This window comes from Sparus aurata, chromosome 13, assembly GCF_900880675.1.
Source record: "Sparus aurata chromosome 13, fSpaAur1.1, whole genome shotgun sequence".
NCBI classification, from domain to species: domain Eukaryota; kingdom Metazoa; phylum Chordata; class Actinopteri; order Spariformes; family Sparidae; genus Sparus; species Sparus aurata.
In genome coordinates, this window is record NC_044199.1 from 7,175,101 (window position 1) to 7,192,773 (window position 17,673).

The following is a 17,673-nucleotide window of genomic DNA, read 5'->3' on the forward strand; positions in this document are numbered from 1 at the left end:
TGGGTAGGAAGGCTGCGCTTGCTCTCCGTGTTTTGATCTTCCTGAATTGGCCCCAAGCTTTGGTTTTGAACCTCGCAGCCGCGCCGCAGTCATATTAACGACCCCAAAGGGTTTGCGAGGTAGTGCGGGGAAACGTTGGGTCTCAGAACGGATCCGAATTAATCATTCCGCCGGATTGTTTGATTCCTCTGCAGCCTCCTGGGAGCGCCGGCGTGGGGTGCGATGAGGAGTTACTCTTGGGGTGGATGTGCTAAAATTAATCAAACACATCAATGGCTTGTTTTTGTTAAAAACCGTCTTGTCTACTTTCTAACCTCCTTCTCTCCGACTGCTCTCCGACTGGGTGGCGCCGGTGAAGATGAAACAGAAAAATCGCGTTTCCAGATCACACCTCCACGCAGTAACAGCGAAAGCCAACACGGATTCTGTAAACACACAGCTGAATTTATTTACTAAAAAAAAAAAAAAAACCACCTCCAAAATCACTCATGTTACAAATGATCTGTAACAAACAGCTGAATTTATTTACTAAAAAAAAAAAAAAAAAAAAACACCTCCAAAATCACTCACGTTACAAATGATCTGTTCAATAATGAAAATAGACGGGATGTACAAACTTTTGAACCATCGTATGTAAGTGCCAGCATCTCCATCTCAGAGGCACTGAAACTCACAATATCTTATTTTTTTTTTTTTTTATTTAACAAGTCTATTCTGAATCACTGACATCAAAGTTTTCCTGCATTCCATATTAATATTCATATGTGAAGAAGAAGAAGAAGGAAAAAAAAAAAAAAACCCTCATAAAATAAGACATGAAATGCAGATTAGCCTCTTGTGAGAAGATATGCAAATGGGAAAAAAGCCCAGACACTCGGAAAGCTTTTCTTCTTTGCACACGAGCAGACACTCATTTGCTCACACAGACTGTATGTGCTCCTGTATTCTACCTACACGTCATTTAAATAGTTTTAAAAATGCATAAAGTCACAACCGTCTAAGGACACCGTTATACTTCTGTAAGGCCAAATATAGAAAACAAGAAAAAAGAAACGGCGAGCGTGTCTAGACAGCCACAAATCACACAGACGTATCGAATTGTAAGAGCAGACTGGCTTTGAATTAAGGGTATTTTTGGCGGTAGTCTATGAGGTAATACAGAGTCAACAGGCAGCTATAAATAAACGAGGGTCTGACGTGGAAAACTCTCCCAAAAACTTCACATCCACCCTCAGAATCGTGTTGGATATTGAAATGCACACAGCCTGGGAATCACTCGGCAACAAGAATAACTGTAAATTTGAGGGCTGCTCATGACCCAGGGTGAGAATCGCAGTTCCAAATGTTTTCAACAGTTCTACAAACATGGTCTTTGGCGTCTTAAATAATGGGAAGACCATGTTGTGCTGAAAAAGGATGTCATTATTTTTTTTTTTACTTCTTAAAACCGATTTGGCCCCCCAAAAAATCCCTCAGTTCAAGACCGTCCGCACATATGCACGTCATTGTGCTGGAATACCGTTCTGCAGGACTCAGCATTAAAAGGAGCATTAATTCATAGTTGAAATCCAGTGTTTGTGCCTCTTAAATGGGCGAGGAGGAAATTCAAACTCGTAATTATAACATTTGCAATATTAACGAGGTAATGATACAAACTCAGAAACATTTATTTTATCCATAACTGAATAAACAAGCTGTTTGCAGAGGGTCCGCCACATATAATCAAAGTGAAACACTATTGTATTGTGTCGTCCTTTAAGGTCAGTTTGTTCATTCAGTCTACTCAGTCAATAAAATAAAGAGAGTTTGTTTATTGAGGTCGTTCAGACACGAATAAATCAGTCAATGATTCAAATTCCTTCCCCACAACTACATAGTGCACCTTTAAGAAAGGAACATTATACGTCTCTGCGTCTGGGTCTCAAAAAGCTCAAGAGAAAGCTCCTTTCTTGCGACAAATAAAAAATACATTCCCCTTCGAAACCTAAATAAATATGACACTGGTGGACGAAAGCACGAGTGAGCCTCAGATAATTTAGGGGTCTCGTTCCACTAAAAGATGAGAATAAAGCAGACATAAAGCTTATCTTAATAAAATATTCTCTCACTAGCTTTAAATCGTCTTAATTCATTTTAAATATCATATTCGGGTAAAGACTTCCGTTCCACATATAATGTTAATTATCTATGTAAACTGTATTTACAACTTTTTAGATCAGACTCTGCTTTAAATGTCGGCGTTTCAAGCGTCACATCTTACAACTCGGCTCAAACGGAAAACACGTCCCTCCGCAATGATTTGGCTTTGATGGGAGCAATCGCGAGCGAGCATCGCTTTGTTCGCGTGATGGCTATCTCAACGCGGGAACAAGAGTCGCGTGTGAACTTACAGCGAGATAATTAATTGAAAATGGGTTAATTCCTCCCACTGTGCAAGTCCACATTAATGGGAAAAGAGATAAGAACAGTCTTAATAGTTGGTCAGACCCTCTTGGTGAAGTGTAGCCAGAGCAAGCTTATCTAAATCCTCTTGGCAGAGCTCTGTGGATGGTGAGAGAAGAGGGCAGAGGAGTGCTTAAATTTGCCTGAAAAGCAGCTCTTATAAATAAAGCAGCAGCAGGAAAGTTCTTCTGATAGCGCTCAAATTCACTTCCCACTTTTATTTCAACAACAAGCACATATTAAGCCACAGAAGCGACGTCACTTCATGATCTATTTGAAAATCTAAAAAACAGTGTTCTTTTTGAGCCTCTTTCTCCGTCCTTTGCCTCTGGATTCCTCTCTTGCTGGCTCGCCAGGTGGTGGTGAAGTCGAGGGGGGGTACGAACCGTGTCCCTCATTTTTGCGTTTTCGACGTCACCGCAAAGCACCGGGTGACCTGAGTTTGGGTTACGATGCGCCCTCTGCCAAAGTGCCTTCGCCGCCGCTCTGCCTCGGCGACTGCCCGCTGGAGCCTCTGTCCGCCTCATCTTCTTCATCAGATCTGCCAAGACCCAGGTGTCTACGGCAAGCGGGAGGGCTGCAGGGGTCAACACACACACAGACAAACCATTATATCATTACTTGGCAAGTTACAGTAGAAAAAAAAAAAAAAACAGAAAGGTGGGGGCTGGAAAAAAAGGTTGGTGTAAAAAAAGATGGCACGGGGACGCATGAGCAATTTAGGCTGCAGAATGACACTCTTCCCTAGGCAGGAAACAACGCATCCCCCCTCGAGGTGTGCATAGCATATGTGCGCATATATTTTTTTAATGGCATATAGAAAAGATGCATTGTGTATATTCTTGCTCCATCATCCTAGACACAGTTCTACCAATCTACCGAGATGAAAACACACAAAAAACTCTTATATAAATATTCACACTTTCCATGCACGAGCAACGTTCACACGCGGTATTAGTAGACATTGTGTGGAGTTAGTGAGGTAAAAAAAAGCCAAAGGGTCGAGGTTTCTTCGGCGCTGATGAGCTCAGGAAGAATTCAGGTAGAATTAGTGTGTCCGTTATTCTGCCTTGGCTCTACCCCACCACCGCATTCATTAAAAAGGTCATTTAAAACTCAGGTTCTTTACATCCCTTAGATTATGTTGTCATGACAACACATGGCATGGCAGTCACTTAATGCTTTTTTTGCTTGACTGGCAACTTGATTGTCACGCATGCAGAATGTAATACAAACCCTGAGGATGAGAAGAAAAAAAAATTGCAATATGTACTCAACATGTCATTGAATTCCGCCCCACAAACGGCCGACGTGCTTTTGAAATATCAGACACAAGGACGTCACTTTGTGTTGAGCAGTGGTGAGGACATGATGACTCAGAGGAAAGAGTGTTTTGGGAACAGTCTCCAACATGCAGTACGTGATTTCAGCCGATGTAATTGGAGGATGGTGTTGTGTTGGAGGTTGGAGTAGATGTTCATGGCAGGAATAAATCACATGTTAGCTAAAGATAATAAATCTATGTTATTTTAAAGTCGTTAAAGGTGTGATATGTAAGAAATGGCCACCTGTTGGGGACAGCATATCACCAGAGTAACCGCTAACCGTAGCTGCTATTAGCTGGTTAGCTCGGATGGCCTTACATCTAGGGAGGTGTTCTAGCTAGCAAGCTAATCAGTCCATCTAATGTATTACATTCTGAGTTTACAGGAAAAAAAAAACGATCACGTATTCATCCAATGAAAAAGGGTTTTACTGCACATGTCGTCGGCTGTAGCTTAGCATCAGTCTGCATCAGAACCGCCAGCACCCAGTTTTGACTGGAGGTGCCGATGGAGAGCAGCAAAGTATTTTGATTTTTCAGAACATTTCTAACAAATGATGCTTTCCAAGAGGTGATAGGAACAAAACTTGCCATTTCAAAAAAGTGGTTGAGACGTACTGTATTGGGGTCCTTACGTCAACCTCGTTTCCTGAGTGCCTATAATTTCACATCAAAACAAGTGCTGGGGATGAGAACTGAAGTGTCCTGATACTCAACTACGGGCACGCTTATGACAGTTGAAGTGACACTTTGTTCGAAACAAGTATTTCAATTAATTTTTCAAGTTTAGCTGTTGTTGTAACTATGCATGAGAAAACAGTGCTCTTGACAAACTGGAAGCCTGGAGGCTCTGTGAGCATTGTGGTGTTGGTGAGATGGGATTTCAAACACAGAGTGCTTAATCTCCAAACTAAAACACTGTTTTGGCAAACTGTCATTGAGTACTGTTATGAAAACTGTTCTATCATCAACTTGGCCACGTGATGCAACAAACCGGCACGTTTTGATCCTCAGTCCGTTCAGCCTGGCTCTCCAGTTTAAAACTAGTAGGGCAAACACGTTCAAGGACAATTGAAAAAACAATGAAAGAGAAAAACTCGAGCGCGCTGTCTTGCAATGTTTTTTTTTTAAATCACAGAGGAGGCAGAGATGCTCAAACTGTCAGATAAATTACTTTCAAAATAGATGGGCTTTTGAAGCTTAGAGCTAATCTCAGCGTTTTTAATTATGATGCAAAGTATTCTCATATCAGCAGTCGCGTCACTCCTCTTTAAACTCATGTTAAAGCAAAAAATGGCGTAATTGCGTTTTTGCCTAATTGCCAACATCTGTTTGTGCTTGAAGAACAGCCACAGTCAGAAAACCCTCTCGCAAAACACTATGTACTTACAACAGCATCAAACGCAACATTAGGAGAAACGCTCTCGTCTTGGAGTTGTGTAATTCATCTCTGCAGAGTGGAGACAGTGGAAGTGACGCCACTTTACAACGCTGGCATGTCTGATGACTGGTGTTTCGGTGCGCTGCCTCTGATGGGACGAATACGCGTCGGAGCAACAAAGAGAAAAGTCATCTTCACTGGATTGCGATGATGAATTACACCATACTTCTCGATAAGAGGTATCCATTGCCATTTAGAAATAAAACTGAAGCGACTGGAGTGTGCCGGTAATGCAGACCAGAGGTATAACTACAGCGTACGGCGGTAAATTGATCAGCTTTTAAATGAAGACAAATGTTGACAGGAGCGAAAGAAGAAAATCATTGGTGGCATGCATTAAGTGGCCAACGTGACTTTTTGAAAATGGTTGCCAGTGCTTATCGTAGTCGACGCAAGTGTTTCACAAAGGTCATTCATGAATTCAAAACATTCACACGCAGCAAACGTAGTTAGTAGAGTAAGGACGGGGTTCCGTCTGTCTCGGTCTCAGTTGCAGTTATTTCAGGCTCCTGAGTTATTATCACACCAGGCGTCACCTTTCACTGCGGGCATCAGTCACTGTCAGGCCTGTAGAGGTACTTCATCACCATGTTATCCATCTTCTTCTGCTTCTTCTTGGTGTCCTTCTTGCTTGATGGCCGATGACCTGCAGGCTCCTTGTCATCGTCATCTGACGGATGCTTCGGGCTCCTTTTAACACTGCTGGAGCTGCGGTAGGAGATGGTCGAGCCAGATGACGAGGAGTCGGACGTCTTGGACGAGGAGGAGGAATCCTCGGACTCACTTTGCTTCTTCTTGGATCTCTTTTTGGGCTTCTTGTCCTTCTTCCCCCTTGAGCTCCTCTTGCTGCGGCGATCGTCCGAGGAGGAGTCGTCGGACAGAGAGACTTTGCTTTTTTTATCCCTGCGACTGCGGGAGCTGCTGGAACTCATGGTGCTGGACGGCCGATTGCCGTAGTCCAGAGCAGAGCCTGACGAAGACCGAAGCAGACTGGATGTGCCGAGGCCCTCGTCTTCTCCCCTCCTCCTGCTGTCTTCGCTTCCCGGCCCCTTCTTCTCATCCTCTTCCTCGCCGCTGGACTCGTCGAGTTTGCTGCGCTTGAACTTAATAGGTTTGAAGCTCAGCACCTCGTTGATTGCAGCCTCCAAGTCAGGGTCCAGGTAGTTGCGGTGGGAGATCGTCTTAATGTCGGACGAATCCGGCAGAGCGCTGTCCGAGGAGCGTGTTTGGCCCGGGTTAGAAAAGCTGCGGCTGAGGGAGCGGGGACTGTAAGCTGACGTTCCCCCTTCACTAAAAGCCACGCTCTTGCCGCCATCATCATCGTCGTCGTCATCATCTACATTGAGGCCGAACTCACTGAGGCCACAGCTACGGGCGAGGGACAGGCGCGAGCTACTGCGTCTGTCGTCTTTCCAAGAGGTGCTGCGATGCAATGCTCGGGGGCTGGAGCGGCTCACGCTGCTGATCGTCGACTTGTTGTCGTCATCCATGTCCAACATGCCCCGCCTGGTGGACATCCTGCTGGGGGCCACGGAGGACACCATGGAGTCTCTATCAAACTCAGGGCTACTACGGGAGGCCCAGCGGGACTCCAAACCCTTCCTGGCTCTGCTGGTGGCTTCAGAATAGGCCTGGGAGATGACAGAGCCTTTGTCGTCGTAGTCTTCTTGTGCGTCTCCAGACTTGGACTTGGCTTTGCGGATGCTGGCGTGGTCCGGTGTGTCGGGCTGTTCTTTGAGGGTACTAAACAGGGAGCTCTCATCGCCTTTTCCACCGATGGAGTCCTTCAGGTTGGAGCGCTTCCTGTAGCTCAGGGTGCTCATGACGGACACCGATCTGAGCTGATCAACCTCTTTCCCATCTTTACTGCCGTCGCTCAACTTCTCCTTACCTTCTTTCACATCCTTGACATCTGCATTTGCTGCGTTTCTAGAAAGGTTACGTGATAAAATCAACACCAGAGGCGACCGACAGAACACAAAAAGAAAAACAAGCAGAAACACTGGGAACTCAAAGGAGTATATTAAAGGTATAGCATGTAATTTCTGCCACTAGGGGTCTCTCAATCAGAGCAAAACAAAAGACATGGGCAGCATGGAATCATCGTTTTCAGTGTTAAAACCAACACCATTGCAGATAAAAAATCTGACATGACTCGGACAAACTTGTTCACAGATGAGGTTATTTTCTCAAAGTTCTATTCATGTTACATTTAGTCACATTATTTCCCTCAGCGGATGTTTCCCTGGATGCTATAGCAACAGGTAACCATAGAATCACACTGTTACCTTGAATAAATGATTTGTTGGGGGTTGACCACTGTTGGAAACATTTAGGATAATGTTAATGAAGGTTCTCAGTCATCAAGGTCACGGTAAATCTAGGTGCTGTATCATTGGCAACTGGACTTGTTTCAGTTTCTTGATTTGGGATAATGTAAGTACAACATCCCAAGAAGATAAATAACCAAGGTCCAGTTGTTTTGCCGCATTATAATGCACAAATGTTACATACTTTATCTTTAAACCTCACCTCATGAGGTAACTGAGACCCTTTGGTTTTGGTACCTTGACTCATCTCTCTCATGTCAGACCGCTACAGAATAAATGAGTCATTTTCATTTTTGTCCTTGGGACCAGTCATGAGTCAGGGAACATATACAATACCTCTGGCTATCGCCGCTATGTACAGTACACGCTGTAGAAAGTGAGGCAATCAACCAGTGAGAAGATCTATCTAGCTGTGGCAGAGGCGTCATTTAGCAGGCGTGCCAACTGGCCATGGGCCACTTCAATAAATTTGACAGCAGCCGCTTCCCCGTTCCGCCTTCTGTCATTAGACAGATTACAGGGAGAGAGAGATGACACCTAATCACATGAAATACCCATCCTTCTGTTACAATCTGCCCCAGGTAATCCTAGGGCCTTTTCAAGGCTGGGATTGTGGGTAGTTTTATCTCTACCTTACCACGGGCATGTACATGGTTATCTGTCACAATGGGAAAGGATGTGAGCACTAACCTGGTGCTCTTCAGGCTTCCCTCCTCTGACAGGGTCTTGCTGGAGCCTTTGTTCCTCGAGAGCCAGGACTTAACTCCATCCACACGGTCCTCCACCTCTGAATCCGTCTCTGTCTCATCCCCACTGGGAAGACAAAAAAAAAAGCAGTTAAGAGTGGATAAGAAGCGCCTGGGACTCCAACACCACTCAAACTAAAAATCTTCATCTTCACAAGTCATTTTGAACATCTTCAGTGCAAAAGTGCAGAAATCTTGCAATCAAGTGAGACACTCGCTCTTGTCTCTAATACGATTCTTTGAGCAATTTTCCCAAATCCTCACTCAGCTTCCTCTCAGAATCAATTTACACAGAATCTCAAGCAAGACATTTGACTAAATGACAACTTGTCATGTGAATAATTTTATACAGTGTCACATCACAGGCAAAATAACGGTTAGCTTTCACATGCCAGAAGCTTTTGTTAGCAATCACACAGTTGCATTAATTGTTTTATAGCCAAATGGGTCAGTACGATGCAAGGCAATACAGACAGTGTGAATCAATAGCATCAACGAAGTCGAGATGCTTCTCGGCAGAACGTGCAGCGGACGTGGATGAGTGAAGCCGATGCATTATGTAGGCAGCATGTAGATGAAGCTGTCGGAGGCATAATTAACTTGTTTGGCTGCTTCTGGGCTGCGAGCATCTGTGTGGCGTGTCACCTGCTGCCTGGTGATTGTTATTGGAGTGGAGCCATGAGACAGCGCCGCGGCCCTACGCCTGACATAACAATCAATAGACAGAGACCTGTGGATCCAGATGAAAAAGCTCAGTGGATCCCATCTGAATAAGGTCACTTCTCATTCATTTAAAAATCCGCGGAGAATTTTCTGAATTATTCATCCCCGTTGTCCAAGGTTAATGTGACAGGAAACAGTGGAGGCAGAGGAGAATGGAGTGACACAGCCTCTAAGCCTGACCTGCCATCATGGCTGAATGCGGCACTGAATGCTTTATTTGAGAAATTCCTCCACTTGTTTTGAGGACTGCGTGTCTGATATCGCTGCGTTCCGTGTTGATCTGACAACATCGTAACTCATGTAGTCTCAGGACCAGGAATATAGTGGTGTAGTGATCACTTCATATTTACACTAATTCACTTGTTATCTCTGGCTGAGAGGTTGTGTATTTTACCTGCGTCCATTGTTTTTTTGGTTTGTTGGTTGGTTTGTTGGTTGGTTGGTTGGTTGGTTGGTTGGTTGGTTGGTTGATTCACTTCCTACAGGATTCCACGTAACTTGGACGTAAATTTGGGGAACCCTTTTTTTTTTCCCTCACTTTCTTTACCATGACAAGATAAGGCGTTTTCGAGATTTTTGTTAATTTCTTGTGATGGAAATTTTGTACCGACATATAGGGACATTTGAATTGAAGTCTTGCACCTCTTAATGTAACTTGTTTTGCTACCCTGGTTTAAGGAAATGAGTACTCACCCCTCTCTGAACTTTCACGACTTCCTCTTTGCATGCAGACTCAGTAGCAGTCGCAGAATTAGAGTTTTAAGACACACCCACAGAGACGGATATATATACCAAGCTTTCCTCCTCGCAATCTGAAACTTTCCTCTGTAACAAACCTTTGTTGTTGCTCTGTGATTGCTCCTCTTGTAAATTAAACTTTGTTAGCTTTGAGCTGGCTCCGATCTCCTTCCTCCAGTTCTAAATGATCTTAGAGTTATTTTAGCAGAAATACGCATGGATCTTGCTATACAGAAATTTGGCCTATTTAACTGGATGGTATATGGTTTAGCATTCATGGGTGGTTTCAATTTTGTTGAATCCGCCTGTGTTCATTATTGAATTAGGCTTGCTTGAATTAAAGGAGACTGTTGCGCCTTGGCAGAAGTACTGCTCCACTTTTTTTCAGGTTTCTCACGCAGTTTGCTTAGGGTTTAGCAAAAGACGGTGTGAAACAGTTTCCAAACAGACTCTTTCGCAACATTAACCATGTGTTTGAGACGATAACTCCTCTCATGTGTGTTCTATTTCCATCTTCTCCTCGTCCCTCGAGTTGAAGAAGCGACGACATTACACAAACGTTGCCCAGTTGCCGTGATAGTCCTGAAGCAAAGCACCAAATCGGTGATATCGTCGGAGTCCTACTTCGGTGCGAGATACACAGTCCTCCTTGGCTACGCAATGTGTGAAAATGTATTTGCACATTTCACAGGAGACAGTTCAGACAAATCATATTTTCCATTATAGAGTTTTTGTTCCAGAGCAGGGTGACGTACTGTATATTAAACACACTGTGGCGGTGGGTTGTTGTAGGGGAGCTGCAATTTTCCATTCCTCTTGATGTATAACGGCCTTTGAGTTTCATCTCGACTATTATTCATAGCCTTACCTACCCATCAATCTAGAATATTTGCCGTGTTTATCACTGCGCTGTACACATATTTCATCCGGCGTCTACAGACAGCTGACTATCGCTACAAATGAGGAACAGCGACGCAGGTAACAGATCCCAATTCTTGGACAAGCTTATCTACCTGAGTCCTGGAACACGTTGCGAAAAAATGCTCTTAAGGAGCAAAGACTATATTCAAAGGGGTGTGAGATGACAGGCAGGCTGCCGAGCTCTGTCATTTGTCCACATAACACGTATCCATCTTGTGTAGGTGTGCCTGCAGAAAGTGTGCGAGCTCTTTGTCATCGAGCTCTGTGTCGCACATTCAGTCATGTTTTTCTCAGAGAACAAAGTGTCCTCTCTGCTCCCTTCTTTTTTTTTTTGTTTGGTGGTCTGCCTAAAAAGCCATTTTTTTCACACACAAAAAAGGTGGTGGCGGTGCTGCTGGTGGTGTTTCGAGTATTGTGAGGGAGCGAACACAGGGAAAAAAAGAGACGCCTCGGATTCTTGGACTGAATGGTAGCCAGGCTTTCAAGCTTTTCCAAGAGCATGAACATATTTAACTTTCTCATCATCGACCTTAATACCAGGCTTTTTTAGGGGGGGGGACGGTAATGATGATCTCAGAAAAGACTAAATGGCCTGATTATATTATTTTCCACTGGAAAAACCTGCTCATTCTAGAGTTTGAGAGGTGCTTCATGAGGCAGCGAGCAAAAATTGTGAGCCCAAGTTCAGCTATTATGTGTCATCCCTTTTTTTTTCTCCCACCACCTCTCTTCTCCACCGCATGCTAAGTACAACTGATAAAAGCCCAGACGGAAAAAAAAAAGGTTCGTTAATACTCGAAAGTTGATTACGCGCGCTGCCCATTTGTCATCTCCGTGATACTTTGACTCCTTCACATGATACATTACACAACAAAATACTGAAACCAGCCCACAGCAAAATCATCCCCCTCTTCCCTCTTTCCCTAACACACACGCAGACACACACACACATTCGAAATAGAAGGTGGCTTGCAATAGAGTGCTGTGCAAATGGTGTCACAAACGATTTGTCCTTGGCCCCACAGTACTAGCTAACCAGTCCTGAGGCTCGCAGATACAAACAAGCCCCGAGAATTTAGAGGCGAACGTTAATAGCTTCTGACAATCGGCCCGCGCTGGTTGTAAATCTATGTCACAAATACTTACAGTCAGCATCAAATCTCGTATGGCTCGGTTCTATCAGTTTAGCACGTGCGGTACCGACACCTTACTTTGATGATGTCTGCTAATTTGTAATGGTACAAAAAATCACATAGGGCATCGAAATTTTATACAAAAATAAGTATACTTTATAGTGATTCACACCTTCCGCTGGAGGTGAAATGGACGGGTACAGACGGAGGCATTAACCATCCGAAGGACATCCTGTTAAAATAGAATCAAGTATCTGATATTAAATGTATTAAAAGTATCACGTAAAAGTAAACTATAAGTATATCAACATGAATGTAAACACTGTATATCGACCATGCCGATTGTTGGATCCATTACTCAGTGTGTTTATTACCACTGTTATATTAATTATTATTAGTGGAATCAGCCTAAAATAAATTGCTTTTAAAGAGACCTATCGTGCTTTTTTTTCGTTCAGGCTCTTATATGTCAGTAGTCCCGACTTGAATTCTGTGACTTCCTGACACAAACCGCATCACCATGTCTCACAGAGACATTTTAATTGATGCTACAGAAAAAGGGGGCTGTAGCATTCCCTTTAACTCAAACCTAAAAACACCCGAGTGCAGGCGAAAAACAGAGAGAAGTCTACAATTGTCCATTTGCATTCACTCCCACGTCGTAGTTCTACAAAGCTGGCGGAAAATTGTCAAAGTTCACGTCTTAGTATTGGAATAAATGTACTTATTTACATTCCATTGCCGGCATTTACATACTTTGCAATTCACAGTCCTGTATTATACGCAACCCCCTATACTTAAATAAGGCCTGCTGCAGTCTGCAGGGAGGTCCAGCTTGAAAACCAGTCATTTAACCTTATTATCTCCTCCCACAATAACGAGAACTCAGCCGGCGTAACCTCTGTTTTGAAGCGCCGAGTGCGAAATATCGAATAGTAATGTAAATCATCTGGAAAATCCACCTCATAATTAGAAGGAAAAAAATCACCTCATCCATTACTGTTCATCGGTGCCGCTAATGCAATGATGTCGAAGGAGGGGAAAACGCAATTAAGTAAACATGGGAAAATCATTGCTCCTTTCCTCGAGTTGCACAAACAGAAAAAAGCGGCGCGCTCGCCACACGTGGCTGGTTTGATGAGAAATGGATAACAAAAAAAAAAGGCAACGTGATAAAGAGCGTGACGCCACGTCTCCTTTTGAAGAAGCAATCAGAGGTTAAAGCGGGAAAAATTATGGATCGGCTGCAAAGTGAGGACTACGTTTCTCTTTCATACGCTCTGGTGAAGGTTTAAATTATCGAACATGCCACAAAAACTCCTTTCACTGCGTAAAGACTGCAAGAAAATGAGGATTCACTTGAGTCGGTCAAAAGAAAGAGTGTTTAACATTCACAAGCAATGACTACACATTTTAGAAAGCCAGACAAGGTGAACGTTTGTGTGTAAAGTTAAACGTTTCACAGCGCCGCCTGATGGGATTGGATGAGCGGAGTGGTTGCATGCGCGGGAAAAACGAATGATTGGTGCGCGGCGCCGACACTGTCAGCTCGTTGACGGTCGCATGCATCACTCACGCAGTTGTGTTTGAGGCTCTTCCAGGTCACATGCGAGTCAGTCCCCACCGTGCCAAGTTTGTGTGAAGGGAACATGAGATGACTTACATGTTTCTGATGTTTATTGCGTTAAATCATTTACTATAGTACTGTACAACCATATTTCTAGGATATAGCTTTGTTTGTTTTCAGGTCTTACCGTCATTGGAGTATGTCAAATAATTGCATCAAACATTTTCTTATTTCTTTAACATAATAGAACAGAAAAAAACACATTAAAGTGTGTTTACAGGTCCTGGGGAGTGACTGCTTGTGTGGCTCCAGAGGAAGCTGCATGTAATCTGATAAATTGCCTTTCAAACTTATACTGAAAATTACTTTTGATTGCACGTAGAGCTATCATTAAAGGAAAAAATAATGAGGAGTATATTCCCAATACAAACTCAGTGAGAGTGAGACTCCTTGCATGTGCTTTGGAGAAGCCACAGAGGAACAGACGATGGGTAAAAAAATCAGTGGAACAGCTTTAACCCCTCGATCCAAACAAATGCACGATGAAGGTGTCTAATGATGCTGCAAATTTAGGAGGGGGGGGGAAAAATGGCGTCGGATAGATATTCATGGAGACAATGATGCAGTATCACCGCAGGTCTGTTTCATATACACTCTGCTACTCTTGAGTCATATTTTGGGAAAGTATGAGCAGCAAGACTCCAGTTTACAGTCTCTCTAAAGTATCCCGGGTGCCATCAAGTGTTCCAAATAACTCGTTGTTGCTCTGGAAGTAGAGAAAAACAAGCCCCTGCAAACGTCAGACGAGGCCGACTGTGCGCAGACACCTGCAGACACTTGGTACAAAATGAAACGAAACTAAATGAAACACCCGGGCCGGTCCATTAAGCTTTTATCAGAGATGCACAGCACAGACGGCAGCTTTACATTCGATTTTAAAATTACCTCTCCTCTCAGTGTTATTCGGAACAACACTGGCTGAAGGGGGATGAAGGAATACTGCATGATTCTCTCCTGCTCTTGAAATCGGCGAGTGAAAAAACACACACAAGCAACTCCCCCCAAACAAAAACAACCATGACGACAAACAAAGCATGCGTTTTTTTTTGTTTTTTTTCTTCCATTCTCACGTTTTGTTCTTTCTTTTCTGATATTTTGTCACCATGTCTTGCAAACTGGAACGCACCGAAAGGGGAACAAGGGAAAGGAAAAGAGAAACAGAGGAGGTGAGATACACAAACAATAGCGTGAAAAGAGGACAAAACGAGATAACAGTAAATAAATAGTTTTAACGCTAGCACATAAAACAACTCTCCGTTGTAAAGCAGTGACTCTGTAAAAAAACAACTCCCCCCCCTCTCTCACGCGGAGCTGCTGTGTGTAATGCCTTCCCCTTTTTTTTTGTAGAGGTCTGTATTATTTCAGGCTGTGTTTACCTCAGCGGGCTCGGAGCTAGCATAACCCCTCAACCCCTCCGCAAAGAGCGTTGGAGTAACCAAACAGGGCAGGCTGCACCGAGACAATAGATCAGAAGGTGGGGAGTTGAATTAAACCAAGTGAGAGGTATTTGGAGAACAAAGTGCATTATGACTCGCAGAGTACAAAAGACGTGCTCTGTGGGAAGACGTGGAAGGCTCAGAATCAAAATAAACAGGTTGTGACTGACAGGCTACGAAGAAAAAAAAAACTGCAGTTCTCTTTTACTGGGTTTCTTGCAGTGTCTTGGTAAGGCCTCCCCCTGATGTACCAGGCGGACAGTACAGTGAAGCAGAGGCAATTACATCTTCATCTGTAGGAGATTAAAGGTGCGCTGTACCTGTTGATCAAGTCGTCATTGTCATCGCTCTCCATCTCGTCCTCTATGGCGGCCTGCAGGTCGCCTATCCTCTTGAAGGCCAGCTTGAGGTCCACTTGTAAGCTCTGATTTGCCGCCTCCAAGCTCTCAATGTCCATTTCCTGGTGAATGGATCACAGCACAGAAGAAGCACGTTTACCTCCCCCGGTGCAAACTCCAGCCGATCGTATCAACTCTCCCAGCACCCCTGCGAAACCTACCAGTTCGTGTTTCTTGCGGCTCGCCTCGCCCTCTTTCTTGGACAGCTCTCCCATTTCTTCTTTCATGTCCCTTATCTGCCGCTGCATTCGCTTATTCTGCTCCTTCTCCCTGTTTTCTGCAGCGATGCGCTGGTTTCTCTCCTCCGTCATCTTTTCGAGGTTCTCCTTCAGGCGACCCACCAGGCTCTGCGGAAGGATCACACGCATGTCATATCAGGATTAACCTATGAAATATCCAAAATGTTGTCAAATTTTTTATTATGATCTGCTTGCTTTGTCCAACCAACAGTCCAAAACCCACAAACTTCATTTACTATCATATACGACAAAGAACAGGAGAATTATTTACATTTAAGAAGCTGGAGCCATCAAGTTTGGGCCATTTTTGCTAAAAATCTATTATCAAATTAGTCTGCAGTTCTAGAGTATCAGTTGTATCTGATGTTGTGAGGATAAACAGCAGCCCAGGTTGTGAGCTCGAGGCATCGGGGATGTGTTTGTGTTAGCACAGGAACCATGGACTGGTACAGGCTAGGGTTAGCTGGTTAGCATGCTAACTTCAGTAGATATCGCTGCAACACAACACGTAGAAATCGTAATGGCAAAACTGTCGTTTCCTCAAATTATATTAATAATTTTAGTTAATTTTGTAACGTTTTCAACTAAAAGTCTAACATGCACCTTGTCTGGTATCATAACGTACAAGCTGCAGTAAGTATCAGTGTGATCCATCAGGGGCCCTGATGCAAGAGCAACATATTCTTAGCCTCAACTGTGAAACTCTCTTAACTGTACAAGTTGGCATGAATCATTCATTTCAGTCCGATGAGTGCTGCCTGTCGGTGCAAATTTCACGAGATTTCATCATTAGCTTAATTAACGCCACCTAAAAGTGCTATATACAGTGAACTGCTCACATTTGTTGGTATGTTTCATTCTGTAAATGTTATCGGAGTGTAAAAAAAAAAACAAGAATTCCACACCGTGGAGCTTCGAGTACTGCTCTCAGAGATCAGCGTATTGAAATGTAATGTTACTATTACAGCTGTCACGTAATCAAAGGATCCACGGAGTGAAAAGAGGGGAGGGTTCAGGCTACACGAGGTCAGACACGTCTCTCCAAAGCGAAGCAGTCGGTGAATAAAATAAGAGATATCAGACAGAATGATTTTGTAGACAATGATAGAGGATGTTGGACAAAGACCTGCATGAAGACCCCAAGGCAGCTGAGGGAGAGAACTTTACCCTTAAAACGTAAATTAATTCCCACTTAAGCATTGTGATTTCAGGTCAGTGGACAGGTCAGGAATAATGTTCATACCTCTGAAAGAAATAACAGAACGTCAATGACAGGAATTCTTACTCACTATGCTGCCACTTCAGAATAAATGGTTGTTTGTACAAGTGGTTCTTGAATGAGGCCCCATTGACTTTGATTAGAGTTTATAATGTTCACAGCCGAACCTGTAACAGTAATGCCTGCTATAAATTCAAGTCATAGTCGGAGATGATTGAATGCATTTAATAGTCCCGTTCAGCAGCACACTGTTATTTTTTTTTTTTTTTTCATTTATACTGTACAGTAAATCATCAGCTTCCCCTGAGTTGAAAATTACGAACTCGACCTTTCAAGCATGTAGAAATCACAACAGTACTGGACATGGTTCTTTTCTCAATTACGAATAAAAATGCATTTATTCCCCACTGGATCGCTTTTCTTTACCTCAAAGATACAGAGCAAGGGGAGACTGTAACCCTCCCCCTTTATATCGCCTCTACCTCTTGATAAATGTGAAATGAAATGTCAAATTTTGCAATTATCGCTTCACAAAGCACGTCTTTCCCATTTAGGAGACACAGAGGATTATCTCACCTCCAAGCGTTTGATCTGTGTCCTTTCATACTCCAGCTTGGTCTCCAGCTCGCGGATCTTTGCCTCCTGACGGCACACGAGAGACTTTTCCACCATGGACTGTTCCTGGAACTCCAGCTGGCTCTGCAGCGAGTGGAGCTGGAGGAGGGGACACACACACACGTGCATACAAACATATGCATGAGCACACACGTACATGCCTTGAGGAGCGGCGCACCTCTACGCTGACCTCTGCGTTTCCACTTCCTCTGTGAAACTTAAGAGGGGCTGCTGATGTTTCAGTGTATGTACTAAAACTGAGTAAATGTTCGCTTTTTCACCCTCGTTTCTGTGTATAGTTAATCCATCTTGGTGCATGTAAATATTGTGCATCCAGTCAA

At 43.6% G+C, this 17,673-nt stretch overlaps 1 protein-coding gene across 3 annotated transcripts in view; it reads right to left on the minus strand.

The window, feature by feature from the left end:
• Positions 1-501: 501 nt before the first annotated feature.
• LOC115593889 (unconventional myosin-XVIIIa-like) overlaps positions 502-17,673 on the minus strand; it is a 76,952-nt gene continuing 59,780 nt past the window's right edge. The window contains exons 37-44 of one of the 3 annotated variants that reach the window (XM_030437565.1): positions 17,294-17,431; positions 15,421-15,606; positions 15,182-15,321; positions 14,496-14,540; positions 13,375-13,392; positions 8,228-8,350; positions 5,744-7,136; positions 2,883-3,019 (exon numbers count right to left, since the gene is read on the minus strand). In XM_030437565.1, the coding sequence (XP_030293425.1) occupies positions 5,759-7,136; positions 8,228-8,350; positions 13,375-13,392; positions 14,496-14,540; positions 15,182-15,321; positions 15,421-15,606; positions 17,294-17,431 (2,028 nt within the window). In that variant the 3' untranslated portion in view covers positions 2,883-3,019; positions 5,744-5,758. Of the gene's footprint in view, positions 3,020-5,743; positions 7,137-8,227; positions 8,351-13,374; positions 13,393-14,495; positions 14,541-15,181; positions 15,322-15,420; positions 15,607-17,293; positions 17,432-17,673 lie in introns of all 3 variants that reach the window. The other 2 variants (XM_030437566.1, XM_030437567.1) reach the window with 2 other exon arrangements.